This window comes from Macaca thibetana, chromosome 6 (genome assembly GCF_024542745.1).
Source record: "Macaca thibetana thibetana isolate TM-01 chromosome 6, ASM2454274v1, whole genome shotgun sequence".
In the NCBI taxonomy this organism is placed as follows: domain Eukaryota; kingdom Metazoa; phylum Chordata; class Mammalia; order Primates; family Cercopithecidae; genus Macaca; species Macaca thibetana.
The window spans coordinates 136,750,105-136,773,291 of record NC_065583.1 but is presented as its reverse complement, the minus strand read 5'-3'; the positions used below and the strand labels follow the sequence as shown (position 1 = coordinate 136,773,291).

The 23,187-nt window shown below is 40.7% G+C and overlaps 1 protein-coding gene across 7 annotated transcripts in view; it reads right to left on the bottom strand.

Moving 5' to 3' along the window:
* Positions 1–23,187, bottom strand: part of SPEF2 (sperm flagellar 2) — a 189,541-nt gene that overhangs the window by 9,401 nt on the left and 156,953 nt on the right. For 3 of the 7 annotated variants that reach the window (XR_007726853.1, XR_007726854.1, XR_007726855.1), the window contains 6 exons: positions 14,551–15,716; positions 14,207–14,424; positions 13,878–14,086; positions 13,659–13,782; positions 11,998–13,558; positions 11,145–11,236 (listed from right to left, as the gene is read on the bottom strand). Coding sequence is in view for 4 of the 7 variants with exons in the window: in XM_050795772.1 (XP_050651729.1) it covers positions 11,231–11,236; positions 13,420–13,558; positions 13,659–13,782; positions 13,878–14,086; positions 14,207–14,424; positions 14,551–15,716 (1,862 nt within the window). In the remaining 3 variants the exon portion in view is untranslated. Of the gene's footprint in view, positions 1–4,180; positions 4,361–7,885; positions 7,979–10,655; positions 10,839–11,129; positions 11,237–11,997; positions 13,559–13,658; positions 13,783–13,877; positions 14,087–14,206; positions 14,425–14,550; positions 15,717–23,187 lie in introns of those variants that run through there. The other 4 variants (XM_050795775.1, XM_050795773.1, XM_050795774.1 and 1 more) reach the window with 2 other exon arrangements.

Genomic DNA, 23,187 nt, shown 5'->3' with positions numbered 1-23,187 from the left:
GCACTATGTCACACTTGGCTAACCCTCAGGACTCCCAACAAATATGTCCCCAGAGTGCTACCTGTGTGTCTTCCTGACCATGCATTTCCATCATTCAATCAGCTCAGTCCCACATCTCGGATGGCAGCACAGAAGTCTGTTCTTGGACTAATGTGGGCAAAGCCTCAAAGAGCAGAAGGGCATAGAAATGTATGTGTTTTCTACCCCAGGGCCTCAAACATTCCTTACTAAGATGTTTTTACAAGACTTTTGCAATGTGAGAGATTCAAGCTCACAATTTACTAACCCCATGCCACACAGGTGGCAGAAGGAACCATTTTCCCAAATGTCATTTATTTAAAGATCCACCTAGACTAGTGCATGACTGATGAATGCCTTGCTCTTAAATTTCTTTTAAATTACCCAAGAAGCTGTGGCTTTAAACAGAAGGCCTGAGCTGCATTGAATAAAATCAGCATGAATAGCAGAAATAGAGTAAAGAAAACTGAAACGCTGGGGAGATTTCCAGTTGTTTGTGTGGAAAGCAAAAGCAGAGATCTGATTGAATGGCTTGGGAGTGAATATGAATCTGCTGGAGGTGTTATTTCTGAGCATTATGGCTTCCTGGGTCAGGGTTGCCCAGGAAACTGGAACACAGTGGAAATGGCACAGAAATGCAGTGCCACAGCTGGAGACAGCAGGATGAGGAGTGAGTGAGAATGAGGGAGGTGGGTGGCTCCTGTGTTCCAAATGCCCCTAGGGTTCACTCCAAGTCAGGAACAGGCCTGTGTGTGAGAGAGAGCCCTGTGCTCCATCCTGGCTCCACCTCCCACCCACTAGCTTAATCTCTGCAGTGCAGTGTTCTTGGTTCAGTTCCTCCACGGCGTCTTTGGATTTAAAAGGAGCTCTTGAGAACAGCACTCAAGGGGAGCTGCTTCCTGGGTGGGAACACTAGCATACGGTGAATGCAGCACTCAGGGATGGAAGGCATTAAGCGCCTTCCTGTGCTAGCTAGCCTGGCTGCCAGCCTCAGAGACAGCTGTCTGTTGCTATGGCAACAGCTCTAGCACAGGCTTCCTTTTTCCTGGCCTTTCATGCTCATCGCGGCCTCCTGGAGTCTGCTGTTGCCTCTGCCTGCCTGGAATGTCTGCTTTCCTCCTCTCTACCATGGAGACTAGACTAAACTCCATTCATTTCACTGTCCCTCTCTTCCTTCTTCCCTTCTTTCCTGGCCATGTTCACAAATACTAATCAAGCACTGGCTATGTGGCAGCTACTTCAGAGGACATGAAGATGGGTAACAAGGTGTCCCAAACTCAAGGCAGGAACCATTTAGCGGTAGAAATAAATAGATAAGTGGTCCCCTGCCTGAAAGCCTAGGTCTCTTTATTTCCCTCCTTTGCCCGCTATAGTCTCTCCTCAACACAGAGAGATACTGACTTAGTGAAGCCAGGTGACTGCACTCTTCCAATGACTTCTCATCCTGCACAGAGTTAAAACTAACGTCCCTGCAGTGGCCCTCAGGGTCCTCTCCCTCTCACTTCCCTTCCTTATTACTCCCCTCCAGCCTGGTCCTCTCTAGTTCTGCTGGCTAGCCCTAGTTCTTGGAACACACCAGTCATGACCGCACTGAGGGGCTTTTGCACTCACTGTTGTCCTCACTTCAAGTGCTCGTGCCCCAGAGACCTGCAAGGCTCTCTCCCTCACCTTCTCCATGCCTCTGTTTATATGTCTCTTCACAGAGAGGCCTTCTCTGGCCACCCTAATGAACATTGCCACCCCTATTCCAATGCCTGTATTTTCCCCCACATTCTTTTTTTTTTTCCATAGAATTTATCACCGTTCGATGTAGTCTCTATTTTGCTTATTTGTTTATTGCCTGTCTTCCTCCTGCCTGGAATAATTTTTGTTCACTGCCATACCCCCGAATCAAGAGTGGTCCCCAGCACAGGCAGGTGCTCAATAAATGTTTGTGGAAGCAGTGAATGTGTGTGTGTGAGGGTGCTCCGCCCTGCCAGGGAAGTTCTGGTTATAACCTGGGTCTCGCTGCGAGAGTGCTCAGTGTTGTCAGGGTGAAACATGTGGTACTGCCGTAGGCCTTGGATAATGGGGAGGCCTCAGATCCTTTGAGATGAGATGAAGGGTGGAGAGCGTAACAAGAGTAAAGAAGAGGGGCAGGAAAGGAGAGGACATCCACACCTCTTCTGGCTGGCAAGGCCTCATGTTAATCTGTCTTTTATTCCATGCTCCCTCCCTGTTTGGGGCATCATTCATTCTTTTCTGTATGAATGAGGCCAATTAGAGTCCCTTCAGGAGAGCAAGTTCGGCTTCTTTTGTGTTCCTCACGGGGCCATGTAAAAAGCATAGTTTACAAAGTGAATGAACTAATTAATTGATCAATGAATTAATGCAATGTTTACTGAGCTCTGTACCAGGCCTTGCCTCAAGTTTAGGGATGCAGAACAAAACAGATGCCTCCTGTCCACCAAACTCCCTGTCCACAGGATGCTTAGAGTCTAGAGAGAAGCAGATCTCAAGGAAGTCATTGCCAGGTGAGGAGTATCTCATAGGGGAAGCAGGGTGCACCATGGGAACATATAGGTGCGGGTCTGACATCATTTGAGGTGAGGGAAGACAGACATTAATGAGATCTCACAGCATGCTGTGATCTGGGCTTAGATCACGGATTCAGAGTTAGGTTAGGGAACTCCCATCTACAGGGAGATACAGAAACATCTCTGGGAAAGTGGCAAATTCAGTGCCCGTGAATGCACATCATACCTAACTCCTCACTTATTTGGGAAACTTATTTATTTATTTTTTTTGAGATGGAGCCTTGCTCTGTCACCCAGGCTGGAGAGCAGTGGCACAATCTTCGCTCACTGCAACCTCTGCCTCCCAGGTTCAAATAATTCTCCAGTCTCAGTCTCTCGAGTAGCTGGGACTACAGGCACACACCACCACACCCAAGTAATGTTGTATTTTTAGTAGAGACGGGGTTTCACCATATTGGTCAGGTTGGTCTCGAACTCCTGACCTCAGGTGATCCACCTGCCTTGGCCTCCCAAAGTGCTGAGATTACAGGTGGGAGCCACTACACCCAGCCCCTTATTTGGGAGACTTTTAAACTGAGGTTCTACTGTCAAAGAAGGCAGCATTCTTGAATGGAAATACATACTCCTGGCTGAACTTTCTGCCACTGTGTGTTGAGACACTATTTACAGCACACTGGTTTGAAGAGTTGTTAGCTCACTAGATATGTATCTGGCCTCACTCTGGCTCTGGTGGAATGGGAAGGAAATCTTTCTGTCCACATGCTCAGGGCCAAACTTTAAGGTGGCATTTAAGAGTTTCTCTCTTCCCTCCCATGAATGCAGTTACAGGAACCTCCCATTCCTTTCAGACTACTTCTACTTCATATTTTCACAAGTATGTGTGAAAAAGACAGAAGTTTGTGTCTAGAACATCTGAGGAGTCTGGACTGGGTGGCAATCTTTTCCCCTCTGTTTCTACAAAGGAAAAATAGAAACAAGCATCCCATCAGATGGAGCCACTGCTCTGGCTCCCAAAGAACAGAACCAAAAGCCATGTCAAGAACAAATGGGCACCTAGCAAGCACATTACCTAGCACCCTGCTGGAGACTATCCCATCCCAAAAGCCAGGGAATGCCAATGCCTTAGAGATCTCAAGGGGAAGGTGAGGTGGCATCTTAATCGGATATTATTAAGCTTCTTTGTCCTTGGACACAGGTGATATGAAATGCAGGTTTCCAGTGGCCGGGCTTTGGCCTGAAACACTACCAAGCCACATATATGTGGCGTGCATATAGACCTGAACTTGTTTCATCTATCGTTTCTACACAGAATCCCAAATGGATAGGGTTGATACCCATTTCTGTTTGATTTATCAGGATCAGCACTCACGCCAAATAAAGGCCATCCTTTACAGAGTAAAGCTTGACTCCACCAAGACACTTTGAACAAATTTTGATTTTACTACAGACATGGTCGATGGCAATCGGGTCCCCAGGTCTTAATCCAATTGAGTAAGGCTTTGTTGAAGACCTAGTATGTGTAAAGCATCATATTACACACCTAGGAAAATATGGAGATGAAAAGAACAGAGTCCTTGTTGCCAGTTTAGGGTCTTCAGGCATCCCCTCTAGACTCTATAGTTAGTCTATTTCTGGAATGCAATTACCTTTTCTGCATTTGGAGTGGAAGCTTCGACTTGTTGGAAGACATGAGTCCCAACAGCCACACTGAGGGCCCTGTAGACTCCTTCCACGGTGTCTGGGTGGCAAGCAAAGTAAAGCAGCATCTGTGTGTAGTCAAGTTGGGGTGGATCCTTCTCATAGTCAGCAAATAGCCTAAAGAAAAACTGCACACAAAAAGAATTCCAAAGATAAAATGGGTGCACTCTCATAGTCAATAGTTAGTCATGGCAATGAAGAATCCCCCCAGGAGCTTTGGAATAAGGTTACCTTCTGAGGGTTGAATTACTAAAGCTAACATAAAATGAAAGGTATGAACTGAATAATGTTAAGAAGAAAAGCAGTAAAAGTAAGGCCCTGAAATATTGTAAAAGAAATGTTGTGCTAATTAATGCTACTAACATATTTAGGAAATGATGTACTGATTAAGGGTAGTTGGGGGCTGCACATTAAATAGGAAAAGAGAGTCACAAGCCCAAGGACCCATTTATCTGTCCTCAGCATTCTCCGGACAAACTAGGCCCTGGCCCTAAATATGAGGCTTCTGGTCCATCGGTCTCTGTGGGAGGTGAAAGGAGGGAAAGAAAATGATGCCTAAAGCCACTGGGATTCTAGCTATTAAAAAGTCTTCAAACTGGTTCACCTCTTCTGGATTTCATACTCAAGCTACTGACCCTAGTTGGCTTCACATCCAGGCAGAGAGTGTACTAAACACCAAATATCAAATCAGCAGTTTTCTCACTCTGAATACCCAAGCTGGCATTGACACAGTGTCTTGTGCATTTGGCAGCATGAGGAGTTAGCGCTTGGGAGTCAAATATCCTCTGGGGCCCTCCAAAGCAGAGGCCCAAACCCAGGAACACATAGGCCACACCTAGGCACATAAGCAGCGCTGTCTGGGGAGACTGCTATCTTCCAGCTCTTCACAAATGTATATTTATGACCTGGAGAACGTTTTCAAAATGTGAATTCTGATTAAGTATGTGGTGCTGGGCCATCTAAGGTTCTGCACATCTAGCAAGGTTCCAGGTACTTCTAATGTTGCTGGTTCTGGCCCATACTTTGAGAAGCAAGTTCCAAGAGTCAGAGGGTATTTCCACCAGGTTATTTGTTACCAAAAACCCTTACAACTATGAATAGTTTTACCTAGGCATAAATGAAGTTAACAGGTGGAAAAATAATTTCTGATATTTGGAAAATCCAACAAAAATTTAAATAATGTCTCAAAGAAATGAGAGAGTCCAGGCGTGGTGGCTCACGTCTGTAATCCCAGCACTTTGGGAGACCAAGGCAGGCAGATCACTTGAAGCCAGGAGTTGGAGACCACTCTGGCCAACATAGCAAAACCCCATCTCTACAAAAAGTACAAAAATTAGCCGGGTGTGGTGGTGGGCGCCTGTAATCCCAGCTACTCGGGAGGCTGAGGCAGGAGAATTGCTTCAACCTGGGAGGCGGAGGTTGCAGTGAGCTGAGATCTTGCCACTGCACTCCAGCCTGAAAAAAAAGAAGAAGATAAAAGAATAAATAAAATAAGTAAACTATGTGGTGATTATGAACACACAGAAAAAAGAGCAGGTCAAGGAAAGGGGAATTGAGAGTGAAGAGTGGGGAGGGGCTAGATAGCAAGATTGAGGTGAAGTTTGACCAATGACGTGGAGGAGGGCAGGGAGTTAGCTGGGGAAGACATCCAGGGGAAGAGCATGACAGAAAAAGGGGCTGCTGAGGCCGAACTCCCAAGGTCGGGGCAGGCCTTGCATGTTTGATCAACAATGAGCAGGTTCAGTGTGGCTGAGCCAGAATGGGCAAAGGGATCATGGCAGGAGGTGAAATGAAAGAGGCAACAAGATCAGAACACACAAGGCCTGGTGGGACACAGAAGGATTTGGGCCTTTCCTCTGAGTAAAACACAGAGTTACGGAAGTTTTGAGCCGGGGCTGCTGTGATTTGATCTGCAAACTGGGTGAAGACAAAGCATAATCAGGGAGACCTATCATGAGGCCGTTGCAGCCATCTAGGTGAAGTTGATTGTGGCTTGTTCCAGGTGATAGCAATAGGGCTGGGAAGAAGTGGTCTCATTCGGGATTTACACGTTTTGAAGGTAGAACTATCAGGATTTCCTAAGGTATTGGATGTGAAGTTTGAGAGAAGAGAGGAACTGGGATGACTCCTGGGTTTTTGACCTGAGCAACTGGAAGGATAGGTTGCCATTGACTGAAATGGCACTCACTGTTCTAAGAGTGCCACACACATGAACTCCCTCTGCACAACAGCCCCACCAGAGAGGGATAAAAAAGCAAGGCGCAGAGAGGTTGGGTCATGCCATGGATACCTCACAGCTTGTAAACAGTGAAATCTGTGCTTCTATCCCAGTGTAAGAACACTGAGATTTATGTAACTTCTGAGCATTGAGTATCACAGACACCCACGGGGAGTATAGAAAACACCACTCCTTTCACCTTTTCTGTCATACGGACATCACACACATCCCTGTCAGCTATCTTTTGTTCCATAACAACACTTTTTGCTCAGCCTCCACAGTCCTGCCTCTGCTGCTGACTTTGTTCCTTTCCTCCCTGTAATCTTCCAGCAGCAGGTGGGAGCCACCTGCTCCAAAAGTACTAAAAGGTCCTTTTCTGTTTCGCTGCCAGGTGAGCAGCTCAAAGATTCTGCCTTTGATTGACATTTCTAAAAACTTCTGGCTGACAATGAAAGTACTTTGCACTTGGTATAATATTCAAACTGCCAGTTGCTTCCAACTAATAAAGAACCTGTTTATGTTGATGGTAGATTTGTTCACAAAAGCATATAGAGACCATTCCAAAAGTCTCCAGGATAATTGGTTTTCAGTCCTCCAGTTTCACATTAAAAATAACAACACACAAAATACTGCCCCTGCAACTGCCAACCTTATATCTTGGGCTTTTTTGGTAACTCTCTGACCCTTTATCTTACCTGCTCTCCTGCTAGCATCTAGCAGAGGTGTTCAAAAAATATGCATCCAGTTGAAGGAAATTGCTCCATTTATGGCTACAACTGGAGTGCTGCTCAATTTTGTACTGCAATTTGGAACTAATGGCTAGAAATTGAACAATCCATATATTATACAGAGTTCACTGTGATGTCTAAATCTACCATTCAGTTTTTTTCATGTCTTACTGAGGATAGAGTGGCATTGAGATTTTTAAGGTCTGGCTTTTCATTGTGGCCTCAGAAATAGAGGCTCATAAAATGCTATTATTGAGGATAATAATAATATTGAGAGCAGCAAGCTCTGATGGGCCATGGGCAACGCTATAGGCAAACCCTTGCTGTATTAGTCAAAATCAAAGAGAAATGGACATAGGTAAAATGACAAATTTTATCCTAAGCTTTTAGAATTGGAAGGAAACTCAGAGAAAAATGTGTTAACTTAGCTTATTTGACAGATGAGGAAGGTGAATTCTGAGAGGCCATGGAATTGTCCAGGTTCACAGAGAATTAACAGTAAGGCTCTGATATTCTGGCCGCTGCCTCCTCCCCCGAGCTTCTCTACACTGACTCCTCAGTGAGTACTAAGGTCTGCACTTTGGAAAGACAGCAGAGGAACTGAGGGGCAGGCGTGCAGTCCAAAGCAAGTTACACAAGTGGAAGAAAACACAAAGAAAATGGTTAGTGCTTTAATGCCACATTTTTTTGAAGATCTCAGTAATTACCTCTATAAGACGCTCCTGCCTATTAAATGGCAGAGGTTCAAGAGGATTTTCTGGAATTTTTATATCTTCATCTCCTGTAAACCACAGACCAGCCTACATAAAAACAAAACAAAACAAAAACAAAAAAACAACGAAAATTATTAAAGTATGTGTTATGCTGAGATGTTCCTCTAAAAGCCTCAGAGACTGAGCCAATCTTGTCTCTAGAGCAGTTATCTCCCAAGTAGGATGCAGAAACCACAGGGGTGTAGGAGAAAATACTAGAACTCTGATTTACATTTCTTTTTATCTCATTCTTATGTAATTTTTATTTTTACATCTTTGATAATGTTCATAATGTATTATGTGCTGTTGTATATGTATATACTTTATAAATAAGTACCCATAGACTAGGAGTGCTGGCTACTTTTTTTTTTTTTGAGAGGGAGTCTCATTCTGTCGCCCAGGCTGGAGTGCAGTGGTGTGATCTCGGCTCACTGCAAGCTCCGCCTCCCGGGTTCACACCATTCTCCTGCCTCAGCCTCTCTAGTAGCTGGGACTACAGGCACCCACCACCACGCCCGGCTAATTGTTTATACTTTTAGTAGAGACGGGGTTTCACCGTGTTAGCCAGGATGGTCTCGATCTTCTGACCTCGTGATCCACCCGCCTCGGCCTCCCAAAGTGCTGGGATTACAGGCGTAAGCCACTGCCCCCCGTCAACGCTGACTATTTTTAATGATTGGATGAGGCTTGGAGGCTGCTACCCTGTATTAATCTTGCATTAGTCATATTTTGGAGGAGTCTGTGCCCCCATTAAAAATAGCTCACATTCCTTATGTACTGTTCATGTCCTATCTGTTTGTGGAGACTTGCATGGTGCTGGTATACATTGCTGGTTTTAGAAAACTCTTTCTTAAGTAACTGAATAACTGACTCAAGATCTCGGTGACCTCTTGTTCATGACGTCCCTCTGTCTCAGTTTATAACTGACACCAATTAGAACTTCATTTCCGCAATGCAAGCATACTATTTTACCGTCCTAATGGGGCGTTTTCGACAAATCTTGTAAAATTTTGACCTCAAGTTATTTTGATTTTTCCACTGAAACAACATTGTGGGGGAGGGGTAGTGAGCTGGCAAGTGCTGATAATCTGTGAAAGGCATGCAGGCTGGTCAAGTGGGCCTTTCCAAATGGGGGTTTCAGAGGAGGGGGACCTGAGGGCGGAAGGGGAAAGGTCAGAGCTCAGAAAACAACCATTCCCAAAACACAGGCAGTGTTCAAAGAAGTATTGCTGAGTTTCTCTTAAACGCAGCATCCAGTTTTCTCTAAGAAACTCACACCTTTGGTAAAATAGTTTCCTGGTTTTAGCTCAGCACTTTGGTGAAAATTGCCAACACCCTTTGTTCTTCTCATATTTGTGCAAAAGAATATTCAAATTGATATCCTATGCTGATTGCCACATACAATAAATAGCAAAGGTCAATAATTTCATGAGTGCGCACTTGTTAAAATCTTAAGACAGCTATGGAAACAAAGTAAGTTTTGCTCTGCTGCTTTTGTTTTCAAACAAAACCACCTCAACAAATTGTAAATCTACTTGGAAAATAAATGTAGCAGAACTCAAATAACCGAACACCTGTCTTGATCAGCCCTGAAAGAGCCTTGTCATAGTTTGTGTTTTTCCTTCTGGCTCAACTCTATGAGCCTGGAAACCTCAGAGCTCTCACACAAAAAAAAGGAGGCCATGCATTAAGGAAGAAAAGGGAAGCAGGAATGTATGTGATTGGTGAAATACATGTGAGATGCAGGCACCTGGAGAATATTACTCTGTTTCAAAGTTAGTTCCTTCTGAAAGTTTCCCTCTTTCATGTCTACCAGCAATGTGAAATGGTGAGCAACATAATGACATTAATAAAGATCAAGTAAGTAAATCAGGCCCCTCTCTGTTATGAAATTTTGCTTTTACTCTTTTCTTAGTCAAACTTCTCAAAAATCAGTTGATTTTTCTTGTTTTCACTTTCTATAGACTCATTCATTTCCTCAACCCTCTGCCATCTAACTTCTGTAATTATTATTCCACCACAATTTTTCTAGCACAAGTTACCAGTTACATCCCACCTGCCACGTCCAATGACCAAGTATTACATACCCTACTGGGTTATCCATCACTTTCCTTGAGTGATCTCATACAATCATAAATTCAATAACCATTTATATGGTATTGACTCGTGATCCCTTCTGTATGGGCCATATTAGACGGGACATTTCTCTCTTCATTTCCCACAGATATTTCAAACTCAACTTCTCAGAAATAATCTCAACATTCATCACCCTCTCACCCCAAAGAGAAAAAACTTGCTCCTTTCCGTGTGTGTGTGTGTGTGTGTGTGTGTGTGTGTGTTTAAATCACTGTTCTTTCTACTCTGGGAGCTTAGAGTGTTGGACATTGGGCTTATTAAAAGCTTTGCAGATGATTCTAATGTACAGCCAAGGATAAGAACCACTGGTTAGGAACTCAGGAGAAGAACAAAAAAATTTATGTAACTGCTTTCAGAACCCTTTGTTCTCCTGGAAGTTCTGACTTTTTCAGGTCTTTTCCCTGGGGATGGAAGTCAGGCTTCTGCCTGGGGCTTTGACACTGCCTGTGCTGCCTCTGGGTGCCTAGATAAGGGCAGCTGAGAAGCAACGCACTGGCCTGAGACCTGGCAATGTAACATCAGTGAGTAATTCACTTGTTAGGTCACGAGTGTTCTGGTGTTATCAATGCCATCAGGTGCTGGTAACAACCTGCATATACTGCTCGAAAGTGATGGTGCCCAACTGCGCCTTATCCACAGCCTTGAATTTCTGAAGGGTCTCAAGGAGCTCCTCCTCCAAGGGAATAGGCCAAGGCATTGAGGTTACTAACAGGAACTTCCGCCAGTCCACAAACTCAGAGTTGACTGTTAATAAAGATGTTAATTCCTGTAACTAGAAGAAAGTTATAAAGTTATAAAGGTAGTTATAGATAGAAACTCACTGGTTGAACATCACAGTCTCTATAATATTCCAGTGACAGATCATCACTTATTTTTCAAATATTGAGCATGTGCATACTATATGTTTTAATTGGAAGTTCATTCATTTTTCATTCACTCACGTTTCATTGATTGTATATTAAATGTCAGACCCTATGCAAGTACTCGTTATTTTAGAACTATTGATGCATTGATCAAATAAGAATGCTTAAAGCTTTAAAACTCAAACAACATAGAAGCTTACTTCAGGTTGGGTAAGGTGCATCCAACTACTAGGAAAGTTGTTTGTGCCAAGGTTCAGGGTCACCAAATCGATCAGAATGTCAGTAAATGCTTTATTTCCTATTATGCCTATAATACAATGAAAAATATTTTGTCACTTGGTTTAGGTGATGGTTTTTATATTCTTTTGCTAAAATAGAAGTAATGAGTATTTGAAAAATCTCTTTATTCGTATTATATAAAATGGTAAGTTTTAAAGAAACAGAAGACATTTTGGAAATATAAAAATAATAATTTCCTGATGCTGTCTCATTATTGTTTCTCAACTAAGTCAAAATGTCTTTTTTGGCTTAGTAATAATTAAATCCAGATTGGGTAAAATTATAAAACTGTATACTTTTTAGTTTAGAGTGTTCTTTGACCTTTCACTCAGAATAGGCTGAATTTTTCAAAAAATATATGATTTTAAGGTTTCTTACATGCAGTAGAGCACAAGAGTAAAATATTTTGGCAAATATTAAATAAAAGTGTTCCAAATGCATGCAGATCACCACTACAATCAAGGTAATACATTTATCCTCATCTTGCCTTTTGGATCAGACCATATTTGCTTTTGTAAATGTAGAGAAATTTGAATTGTTAAATTACCGGATTGAAAGTGCTAATTTAGTCACCTAATTGACTCAGTATTCCTAAGTATTTCATGAAAGGCCACTAACCTTTTAAATTATTCGCTCTTATGAACTAACCTACTTAACTCAATCTAAAAGAGATATCTACCTTGTTTTTCACTTCAAATTGCATGCACATGCATTAAGAAAGAAGTAAGAAAACAAAATAAATGAATCTACTTAAAACAAAATATCTGGCTAACCAACACAAAGAGGTACCTTCTAGAACAAGGAGAGACTACTAATGTGTATCCAGGGATCTTTCAGGTCCAGAGTACATAGCTATTCTTTGTTTTGGGAATAAAAAGAATGAAACATAGCCTTGCTATCCCAAGATTTTCTTTTTACATCGAAGTTTTTAGCATTTCTAAAAGTTCACATGAACTTTAGCATTTCCTCTAACCTCCGGGGAAATGCAATAATCCTTCTAAAATCTCAGTGCTTCAAACCAAATACACAATTTTGAGATTTGGAAGGTAATTTTCTCGGTAGCAGGAATGAAACCTTTCTTCTTTGATATAATTGGCCATTCAGCAGGCTGGTCAGAAATACATTCTGTATCCTTTTTCATTAAACTTAAGCATCCAGTTCTATAGACACGAGAACATTTTCCCAGATAGCAGAATTTTCAGTGATTTGTGGTTTATATGATCCTATGTTGGTTTTTAGATAAGTCAGACATAAATCAGTCATGTTCTTCAAGCTACAGCCATAAATAAAATCTACTGAAACCATGAAGAGGCTCAGAGTATTTTAAAAATCTTGTAAGCTGCAATTCATTTCTGCAATCTCGAATGGATATGGTGTAAAACAAAGTGTAATAAGACAGTACCTTCGGTTTACATAAGAATTGTTTACCTGAGGATTTAGCATGAAACGTGAAAACTGTTTTAATATTTGCCTTTGTTACTTACATGGCCAAAGCATGTAGTGATATAGTTGCAATAAAATAATTACATAAACTTACAAATTTTGTTCACAGATGAAAAGAGAAGCTCTCTTTCAGTTTGGCTCTAAGTTAATTACCTAATGCAACTATCACTTAGAATTATCGAGGAAAAATAATGAATTGTATGCCAGGCCTAAGGGAACTCAGACCGTAATCATATTCTGGTCACCCTTAGGGATAACTCTCAAAAAAAACGACATCAAAATAACACCATTGTGTGGAAGCATACAGCTCCACCAAAATAGTGTGAAAGAACACATGAATACATAAGGGAAGTTAGAAAGCTATAGAAGAAACAATCTTGGGCTTTTTACTCTGTATGTTTGGAAGAAGCCAAATGCCTTTTGTTTGATGTGAAGACAAGTTACTGTTTTACTTTTAAATTTCAGGTTTCTGGAAAATATTTATTTTATTTTATTTTTTTACTATGCAAAAGAGCTACATTCATATGCAACAACAATGTCAACATTTGCATACTGCTAATCACTTTCATAATGGCTTTCTGAGTTTGATGAGCAATCTGAATTAGGTCTTGTGTCACCAGTTGAAGACAGTGTTCTTGTATTCCATAAATGGATAGCTTTCCTAGGGTCAAAATTATTAATGTCTGGAGAATTCAACTGAATAATTAGGACATCCGTCATAATTTCAGCCTTGATTTTTTCATGCATGTGTGACTTGGTCCATTTCACCTGACTAAAGCCACGTTCTGCTTCAGCTGAACTTGCAGGAAGGGTCAACACTAGATCGACCAGTGTCAGGATATTTGGATACTTGTGTAAGTAAATGGAATTCACAAAATCCCAGGTCAATTTTCGAATGTTCGGAAATCTAGGAGGGAGGAGAAGAAATGGAAAAGGTTAAGACTCCCAAGTTTTACCCAAACATTTATAAATATCAGCCACTTTCCTCAGCTTGCTTTCTTGCTTACCTGGCATAAATCTCTAATTTCAACATGCTCCATTCAGCATCCATTTCACTAAGTTTCACATTGGCAGCTTCTAATACTGGTTCATAATGTGCAGTCAGGATGGATACCTCTTTTTCTCCAAATTCTATAATCAAGATACCAAAAATGGTCACATAAAGAAAAGAAACTCACACAGACCATCAGAGAATAATAGGTTCAAAGTCAGCACATATAGATTACCTTGATTTATCTTTGTGGGCCATAATTTAAAACTTCCAATCATGGTAGCCCTCACCACATTTTGGCTGGCATCTCTGAAACAGCCTTGAAGCCTCTTGATAAGATGTGTTAAAACAATGTTTCTCACAGCAGAAATGTTTTCTTTCCCTCTGAGGCAGTTACCATGAAAGTGTGTGGCTGAATCCATCATGCGTTCTTTTGGCCCTAGTCTGGGGAGAAAAAAATCACCCAAATAACAACTAACAAATTAAATGAAGAAACATATGGCAGATAATTTCACAAGTCAAACTGTCTAGTTTGACAGACCTCAGATCATCCCAACCTCTCACCTTGTTTGATACATTTGGAGCATTTCCAGCATTGACTCTAAAGTGGCAAATGTGTCAGCAATTGAGGAATTTCTATTCTTACTGACACCAGACAGAATGCTAAGAACATTAATGACATCCAACAAGAAGTGGGCAAATTTAACAATGTCAGCTTGGAGAGGGGACTCCAGAAGTTCTTTGGATTTCTTTTGATTGGTGTCACTTTTGCCTTCGCCTGCCTGTAACACAGATTGGGAACAATATGGTGGTTATCTTTCCCAAAATTATTATTCCAAGGATCTCAAGAAAAGTATTTTCTGTGATTCTGAAAAAGTAAAATAATGTGGCATTTCAAAATTACTTACTGAGTACAGTTGCCGAACAATTGCAGGATATCCCTTGAGAAAGTTCTGGAGGGCTGCCTGTAATCCATGAAGCCACTTCCTGTCTCCTATTTGAGAAGGCATCACAGGTCGAAGGTGAAGGCCTTTGAAAGCAGTTCTCAGAGCACTCTTATGAAGAGGAGAATTGTGATAAAAGTGATAAATGCTGTGAAGGAGATCTTTGACATCATTGTACAGAGGAATGTTCTGGAACACCACTTTGTAAGATAGTTCAAGGTGATGTGCAAAGCAATATACAGTCTGTACACATGGTTGTATTTCTCTTAATAGCAGGGCCACCTCATTGTTCTCTCCCTCTATGCCATGGGTACCATCACTTCCAAAACCAACCAGCTTCTTTGCCCAGTCTTGGCTCGACAGTCTAAGTTGAAGATTTATCTCTAGAGTTTTCTCAGTGGCATTTTTTATTGCCAGAGGATCATTTCTTTCTACTGTCTGTACCCCAACAAATTGACAGTGCACTTTTCCTGCATGTGCAAACTGCACATAAACAAGTTCGACTTCTTTGATTAAACTGTCTGTGATTCCATCACTGATGACAGAAAAAAATTTACTTTTTTCTAGTTTCTCTCTTAGATTTTTTCGTTCTACTTCAGCAATAAAGTATGTAAACATTCTTGCTGATTTTTTAGTTCTGAATACTGGGCCAATATCAACACCTTTCATATCATCCAATTTGCACATCCAAATAAAATCTTTGAGGGTACGTCCGGTCTTGGCAATAGCATGGCATGATCTGAATAAGTTCTCTACTCTCCCGAGGGTTACTTTGCTCATGGTCCTCATCATTAGTTTGGTGGTGGCTCTGTTCACTGGAGAGCTACTTGTTGCTTCCATTAATGAAGCCTTGGCATGAGCCTCGCTGAGTTGATGTGCATTGAGAAATTCAGTCCTAAAGTTGTCAGTACCATAAAAGAAATTCACTTGACTTCCCCCTGACTTCACTCCATGCTTACGACACAGGGCACAGAACATAAGATTTAATAGCTCATCATATATAAGCCATGAATATTTTTTAAGCCAAATTTTCAAAAATTGATGGCTTCTCTTTGGAAGGTAATGGTCAAGCTTCCGTGGCCTTTTCTGCTTTTCGGTGACTTTATTCACATCATCCGAAGGATTCCTGCCTTTAAAATAACTCCACGTTGTTATTTTAAGTAATCACAATTTCTACCCTCAGTTTTGCTTAATCTCTGACCCCCCACATTTGCTCACTATTTTTGGAAAAATTTTATTGAGTGCTTATTACTTACCAGGCATTCCGGTAAGTGCTTTAACTAGTTTATATCACAGAATCCTTACAATCCATTACCCCTATTATTTAGTTCAGAAAATGTACTGACTATTATTATCACCGTTTTATAGATAAGAAAACTGGGGCACAGGGAGGTTTATTAAACTGTCCAACGTTGCAGTGCTTGTAAGTGGTGGAGCTGAGATTCACCAGTAGCCCGACACTCCACAGCCTGTTTGTACACGTCCCTCTTTCACGTGTCTTGTATGAAGAAAGGACTGCTATGTTCTTCTTCGCTTTAGAATCCATTTCTCCAGGCATAAGAGTGACATGACTTTTAGCTAAAATTTTCTTCCCTTGGTGAGAAAAAGGAATAATAAAGCTTGCATGGTAGTGTGTCTGCAAGATCTGCCTTGGACATCCCTTCCCTCCTGCCTAAGTCCTACCTTCTGTTGCAATGCCATAGCAAACTTGTTAATTTACAAAAAAAGGATGTGAAGCTTTGAAATCCTTGCCAGGTGGTTTTGTAAAGGAGCTGTGCCTCATGCCTCATCTTTTTCTTTCCCCCGAAGGTCTAATTTTTGACACATATTTGATTATTTGTCAGACAAGCGGACATATATTTATCTGAACAGAAGGATAAAAAACCAAAAACTACACAAAACAAAGTCCTCAAGTACCAGTTTCTCCCTGAAGGCAGAGATCCTAGACCACGTATATGTGTCCCTTCTTCACATTCTTTGATGCTACTAATCATTAGATTATATTGTCCATTTTATCATATAATAAAAAATTGAATGTGTTTACTAAAATATTTCATGTTGACATATATTCAGGGTTTTTTTTGTCAATACTTTATGGTTCTAGGGTTTGACCCCTCTGACTAGAACTAAATAATGTGCTTTGTAAGTCTGGCTGACTGCTAAGCACTTGTTAGATGCTTAGGAAAATTTATCTTCTTTCCTAATTGGTTTTCATGATTTCCTATCTCAACCTCTTTTAATTGAAAACCTTGACATTAGTTGATCTGTCTCTGCCTTTCATACCTTATTTGGGTCTATCTTCTCCTTTACGTTCTTTTTTTTTTTGAGATGGAGTCTCGTGATGTTGCACAGGTTGTAGTCCAGTGGCACGATCTCGGCTCACTACAACCTCCACCTCCTGGGTTCAAGCAATTCTCCTGTCTCAGCCTCCTGAGTAGCTGGGAATACAGGCACCTGCCACCACACCCAGCTAATTTTTGTATGTTTAGTAGAGACAGGGTTTCACCATATTGGTCAGGCTGGTCTCAAACTCCTGACCTCAGGTGATCCACCCACCTCAGCCTCTCAAAGTGCTGGGATTACAGGCGTGAGCCACCACGCCCAGCCTCTCGTTTGCTTTTTAGTCAGTCTTTTGAGGCTGTAATTAAAATAGACCCCTGGTTTTGCAAATTCTAAATGTTACTGTATTTCATTTAAAATTAGTCTTCTTGTAGTTGACAGCTACTGCCTTCATTTTCTTACTCAAACATTGGGCTACTTGTCAGTCTTCCATATTAGGCCTGTTGCACTATGCCTGGGGGCTGCTCACATGATGCTGGTGAATAAATGAATAAGGAAATGAAAAAATAAAGTATCTTTTTGTTAACATCTCTTTTTGTCTCTGTCTCAGAGACAGAGGGTACACATTTAGAACTCTAGGCTGTCGTGGTTAAGCTAGATCATTTAGCAGCATGGTTTTTACAGGAGTTCAAAGGCAGAAGTAGCTATTGCTGCCTATGTGAGTCAGCATGAGGGTTAGCCCAGAGGCTTTTGAAACTGAACTTTCCAGGAAGAAAAGGAGGGGAAGGGTATTCCAGGCAAAGGGGAAAATGGAGCAGCTGTGGAGATTCTGAGATTGCATGACATATTGAGGGAGCATGGTAGCTCATGGCTGTACTCCCAGCACTTTGGGAGGCTGAGGTGGGAGGAGCACAAGCCCAGGGGTTCAAGACAGCATAGGCAACACAGTGAAACCTCATTTCTACAAAAGAAAAGAAAAGAGAAGAAAATTAAAAAAACAAATTAGCTGAGCATGGTGGCAGGCACCTGTAGACCCAGTTACTTGGAAGGCTGAGGTGGAGGGGGTGTGTTGAGGCTGCAGTGAGCCATGATTGTGCCACTGCACTCTACCCTGAGCTACAGAGTGAAACCTTGTCTAAATATATAAATATATATATATATGTGTGTGTGTATATGTGTATATATATATAAATTTAAATTTAAAAGTAAATTTAAAATTAAAATTTACATTTAAAAAATAAAATTTAATTTCCAGTACTGATTGTGCTAGTTTCAAAACAGAATTTTAGTTCTATGGACAGATTTTCCAAAAGATATTACCTTGAATTCTGAGTATATACTTTCATTTGTCTAACGTAAGTTGTCTGGCTTCAGAATACCTGTGTGTTTCATTCTGAAGACACATTTGAAACTCTACCCATAAACAGTTTTAACAGGTCTAAAGCCTTCTAGATTCACTACTGCATTTATGAATGCAGTATGAATCTGACCTAATGGAAAGAGTTCGCCCATTGAAAGAAGCAAAGGCAGATGGGGGCCATAGTCCTCTTTGCTGTAATCCCCATATTTTGCCACTTGCTGTGATAATTCTGTCAATAACACCTATTCTTCTATAGTATTCCCTTCTCTAAGAAATCTTTCGGTATTTCTTGATTTGGGTTAATGTCAGACTAACTTAGACAATTTTCAGATCAAAATACTTACCTGCAAATACATAATATTGTATTTTAATAATTTTCCCACAGGCACTAAGACTGGTAAAATCCATAGAACTTTCTAGTTACTCCTTTCAGGCAACCAACCACTCCGGTGCCCTTATTCCTGCCTCTGGGTTCTTTGAGGCTTTGCAGAGAGACTGACAGTGCCTGCCACTCTCTCACACATAGCCTCTTCCCTGCTCCAATCCATTCTCCACGACACTTGGCTCTAAATGCCTTTGAAAATCCTTTCCTACATGTCATTTGCAAGCCACTTGAGACTTCACAACCTGACCACAAGCTCTCTGTGGTCCCATCTCCTGCCTCTTGTTTCTTCACAGTTCCCTCAATACGTCATGCAATCTCAAAATCTCCACAGCTGCTCCATTTTCCCCTTCGCCTGGAATACCCTTCCCCTGCTTCTCTTCCTGGAAAGTCCAGTTTCAAAAGCCTCTGAGCTAACCCTCCTGCTGATTCACATAGGCAGTAATAGCTACTTCTGCTTTTGACCTCCTGTGAAAACCATGCTGCTGAATGATCTAGCTTAACCACGACAGCCTAGAGTTCTGAATGTGCACCCTCTGTCTCTGAGACCAGTCATTAAATCCATGGGTCTCGGCCGGGCACGGTGGCTCACGCCTGTAATCCCAGTACTTTGGGAGGGCAAGGCGGGCAGATCACGAGGTCAGGAGATCGAGACCATTCTGGCTAACATGGTGAAACCTCGTCTCTACTAAAAAGACAAAAAAAATCAGCTGGGCGTGGTGGCACGTGCCTGTAATCCCAGCTACTCAGGAGGCTGAGGCAGGAGAATGGCGTGAACCCGGGAGGCGGAGCTTGCAGTGAGCCGAGATCGCGCCACTCCAGCCTGGGTGACAGAGCCGGACTCCATCTCAACAACAACAAAAAAATCTATCTGTCTCCAAAAGGGATTCAAAAAAGGGGTCCTTGCCAGCTTCTTAGAGCAATGTTACAGGCCTTAAACAAATGCTGCCTCTTTTGAAGAAAAAGAGAGGGTGTAGAATTTGCTAAACTATGTTCTCTTCAGGTAGCTTCTCAGTAGAAGCAAAAATAGCTATGAACCAAGTCTCTGCAGGCATTTCATAGAGTACCGATGGGCTTACAAGGAAAAAGGGTTCTATGGCTTAAGTGTGGGCAGAGGAACATTGCTAAAGTATTCTAGTTTCAACAGAATCCAAATTGCTTCCATCAGAAAAAGGCTGTCTTCCTTACGTACTTGGCATTTGATGTTTGGAGACAAGATGTACCTACCCAGAACTTACTGGAGTACACAAAATTAATGTTTTTGTTTGGAATGCTTGTACTCCCTAGGAAGCCACATTACTTTATGATTTAATTCTACCAGGTGATGTACATTTTTTTTTGGAAGTACTCAGCGGTAATATTGCAAATGCCTACTAGGGTATTTCCATCTTCAAGACACCAAGCTAACATTTTGGATAATAGACTACTTTGTATCAATATTGTATAATATTATATATTATATACTAATATGACATTACTATAATTATATAATCAAGTCACAATGGCTTATATGATTACACTTAAATTGCACATTCTATGTGCTATGCTCTTTCTAAGCACTTTACATATATTAATTACTTTAATCCTCATAACAACCTGATTTCAATACATGGAATATGTATCATTATTATTCTTATTTTACAGATGCAGTAACTGACACAGAGAGAAATTTAGTAACTTGTCCAAGATCATATGACAGTCATTTGACAAGAGGTGAACTTGAGAAAGAACCGTTTGGCTCTAGACATCCCATCATAGACTGAGGTGGATAATAAGTGAATTAACATATGAAAATGTTAGCAAAGGATCTGACACATAGTGACCAGGTCAAATTGGCTATTGTTATAATTCAGAAAATATTCAGTAGATCTAACTCTGCCGGGAGTATGCTCATAGGAATGATTCCTAGGATACGCGATGGAAAGAATGGTTTGTTAATTCATTAGCTTTCTTTTACTCATGCTGTTCTCATGCTTCTAAAGTATGGATCTTTGCTAAGTGGCAGGAAAAATGCAAGTGTAATCAACTGTTTCATTGCATTTTGCATGATCTCATTTGATTATCATGTATAAGGTCATTATTTTTCTGGTATATTTGTGTCAATCATATCAATAAATACTATTTTAGGTCTCATCATTATCTTTACCAAAAGAGAGGTAGAATCATCATTAAGTGGCAGAATTTGACCAGAAAAGGAGTGTTGAATATGTTACAATACATGATGCTTTTCAATTTTATGTTTTCTTTAGTGAGGGCTATTTTAATGAAGACTTTTGTTTTCGAAGGAATTAAACAATATGTAGCAGAAAACCCCTGAAGCTTTAGTTCTTTCCATTTACATCCTGATACCATCTTGTCACAAGAATTTAACCCATTCAGCCATTGTTTTAATAAAAGATTAAATAATAATCCAATAATTGTATTTGTGTGGCATGATTAAAACTTGCAAAGTGTAATTTAGTAACATCAGTGCTCCTTATAAATCTGCTAAAAAATCTTACCATGGGCATAGTAACATAATGGCTATTATATGCAAATATGTATGCTTCCCCCACAAAAAAAATCCATCTGTGTTAACATATTTTAGTGAACTTGAAAGTTGCATCTTAGATATTATATGTTACATGGGCATATATGAAATAATATAGGAAAATGTTTATATTTCTTGGCATAGAAATAATAGCAAGTTTGAGCAGGAAGTTCTGCAGGATCACACATTTGAAACACACCATGTTCAGTCAGCTCCTCCATACTCTCAAACCTGTTATCACTCAGTAAGATTGTCTTTTGAAATTGTAGAGTTCTAGGGTAAATACAATGGAAGGTATCATAAAGGATTGTTTTCCATTTCTTGGAAGAAATACAACAAAAGCCTTCATTTAAAAGACGGATGGGTGTGTATCATGTTTCTTAAGTGAACAATTGCCAAATGGGGTAGAAAAACAAAAAAGTCAGAGTATACTTTGTGGGGCCAGAAGAGACGGGGAAAAGGGGTGAGCAGCAGTTAATGGGTTTTCTGAGGTATGGCCATTGTCAATGTTTGGAGCCTGATTTCAAGGGTATCAGTAGAGAACCTCCAATTCTGTGACTCTGGGAAGCAGAAAATGGAATAGTACTTTTCTCTGCCCTCTATAAGAATAGTAAGAATAATAACAATGAACATTACTCCTGTCAATCAAATTCCCAACACTTATTAATTATTTTAGATACGCCTAAAAAGCAATATATGCAATACATAGTTTTTCAAATGGTATAATTGAGTTAATAGAGAAAAGAGTCTAAACTGTTTGCCCATAGACCATGCATAACTCACTTTGAATGATCACAATCCCCAATTCCTACAGTATTGTATAGCCTTGTAAATTCTGTGTTAATTACAACTGTTATTCTTGCATATGGGTTAATTCTCCAGTTTGGCTGGGTGGAGGTGGTTCCTCAGACAGAGAAAGTCTCCTCTTCCATTCGCCTGAAGTTCATGCAGTTGGAGAAAGAAAAGCAGAGCAGTCTCCTAACCGTTTCCCAAACATCATGCTCCTATCCTCACGCTTCTTGTCTGCAGGGTTTCCAGCAGCTGTTTCCCTAGCTGTAAACATTCTCTCTAGCCTTGCCACAAAATCTCTTTACCCTCTTCAATTTCCCCTCCTAAGTTTTGCTCCACAAACTTTTCTCTGACCAATTTCAGGACACACTGATGCTTTGCATTCTTGAGCACTTGAATAACGTTCATATTGTGTCCCAGAAAGAACTCTAATAGTTGTTCATATTTCCTTCTTCTTTGCTTGCCTTTTCAAATTAAACTCTCAGCTCCTAGAGCAAGTGGTTTCCTTTTACTCTGCTTTTTAAAAAATAAAAATTAAAAAAAAAAAACTCTTTCTGTTTCTCCCTCCCTCCCTTCCTATATTTCCTCTCCCTCCCTTCTTATTTCTCCCATAGTCTGAAAACATTTATCTGTCGACATCTTTGTTTCCCAAGGGTTTCTAGAGTTAATCTTCTGAGACACATGTCAAGTTATAGCTGCTATTTTTTAAAATTTATTTTTAAAATTTTAGTTGAAATATGAGCTATGGATTTGAGGTTGGATCCAAGAAAGTATTATGATTAACATCATGGATACTAGGGTCCCTTCTGAAAGATATTATAAGTGGATCATAATTTTCAAAATCCACTTCTACCTATGCAAGTGTCCCCAGATGCCTTTAGTTTTTACCTATTGAGTGATTTCCTCCCAGTCACCAGAATGTAGGATTAAAGCAAACCACATGTCATGATTAGAATCCATTTACACATATCTTTTTATTTTATGTGTAAAATAATGGCCTGGATAAAATGAAGAGAAAAAGCAAGTCTGAAGAGGGAAGTACATAATAACAGGGCATTGTGAAACTCGCACCATGGAGAAGAGGGTGCACTCTGCCTGACCAAAGGACTGAAGGGATTTCATGGGCTGATTTGTAAAGTCGAGATTTTTTGTACCTGCTGATGGCCATGTTTCCTTCATGCCCAAATGCTGCCAAACAGCACCTCTGTCCCTCCACAGCTGAAGTATTAGCTTTTATACCTTGGAGCTGTAAAGCCTGCT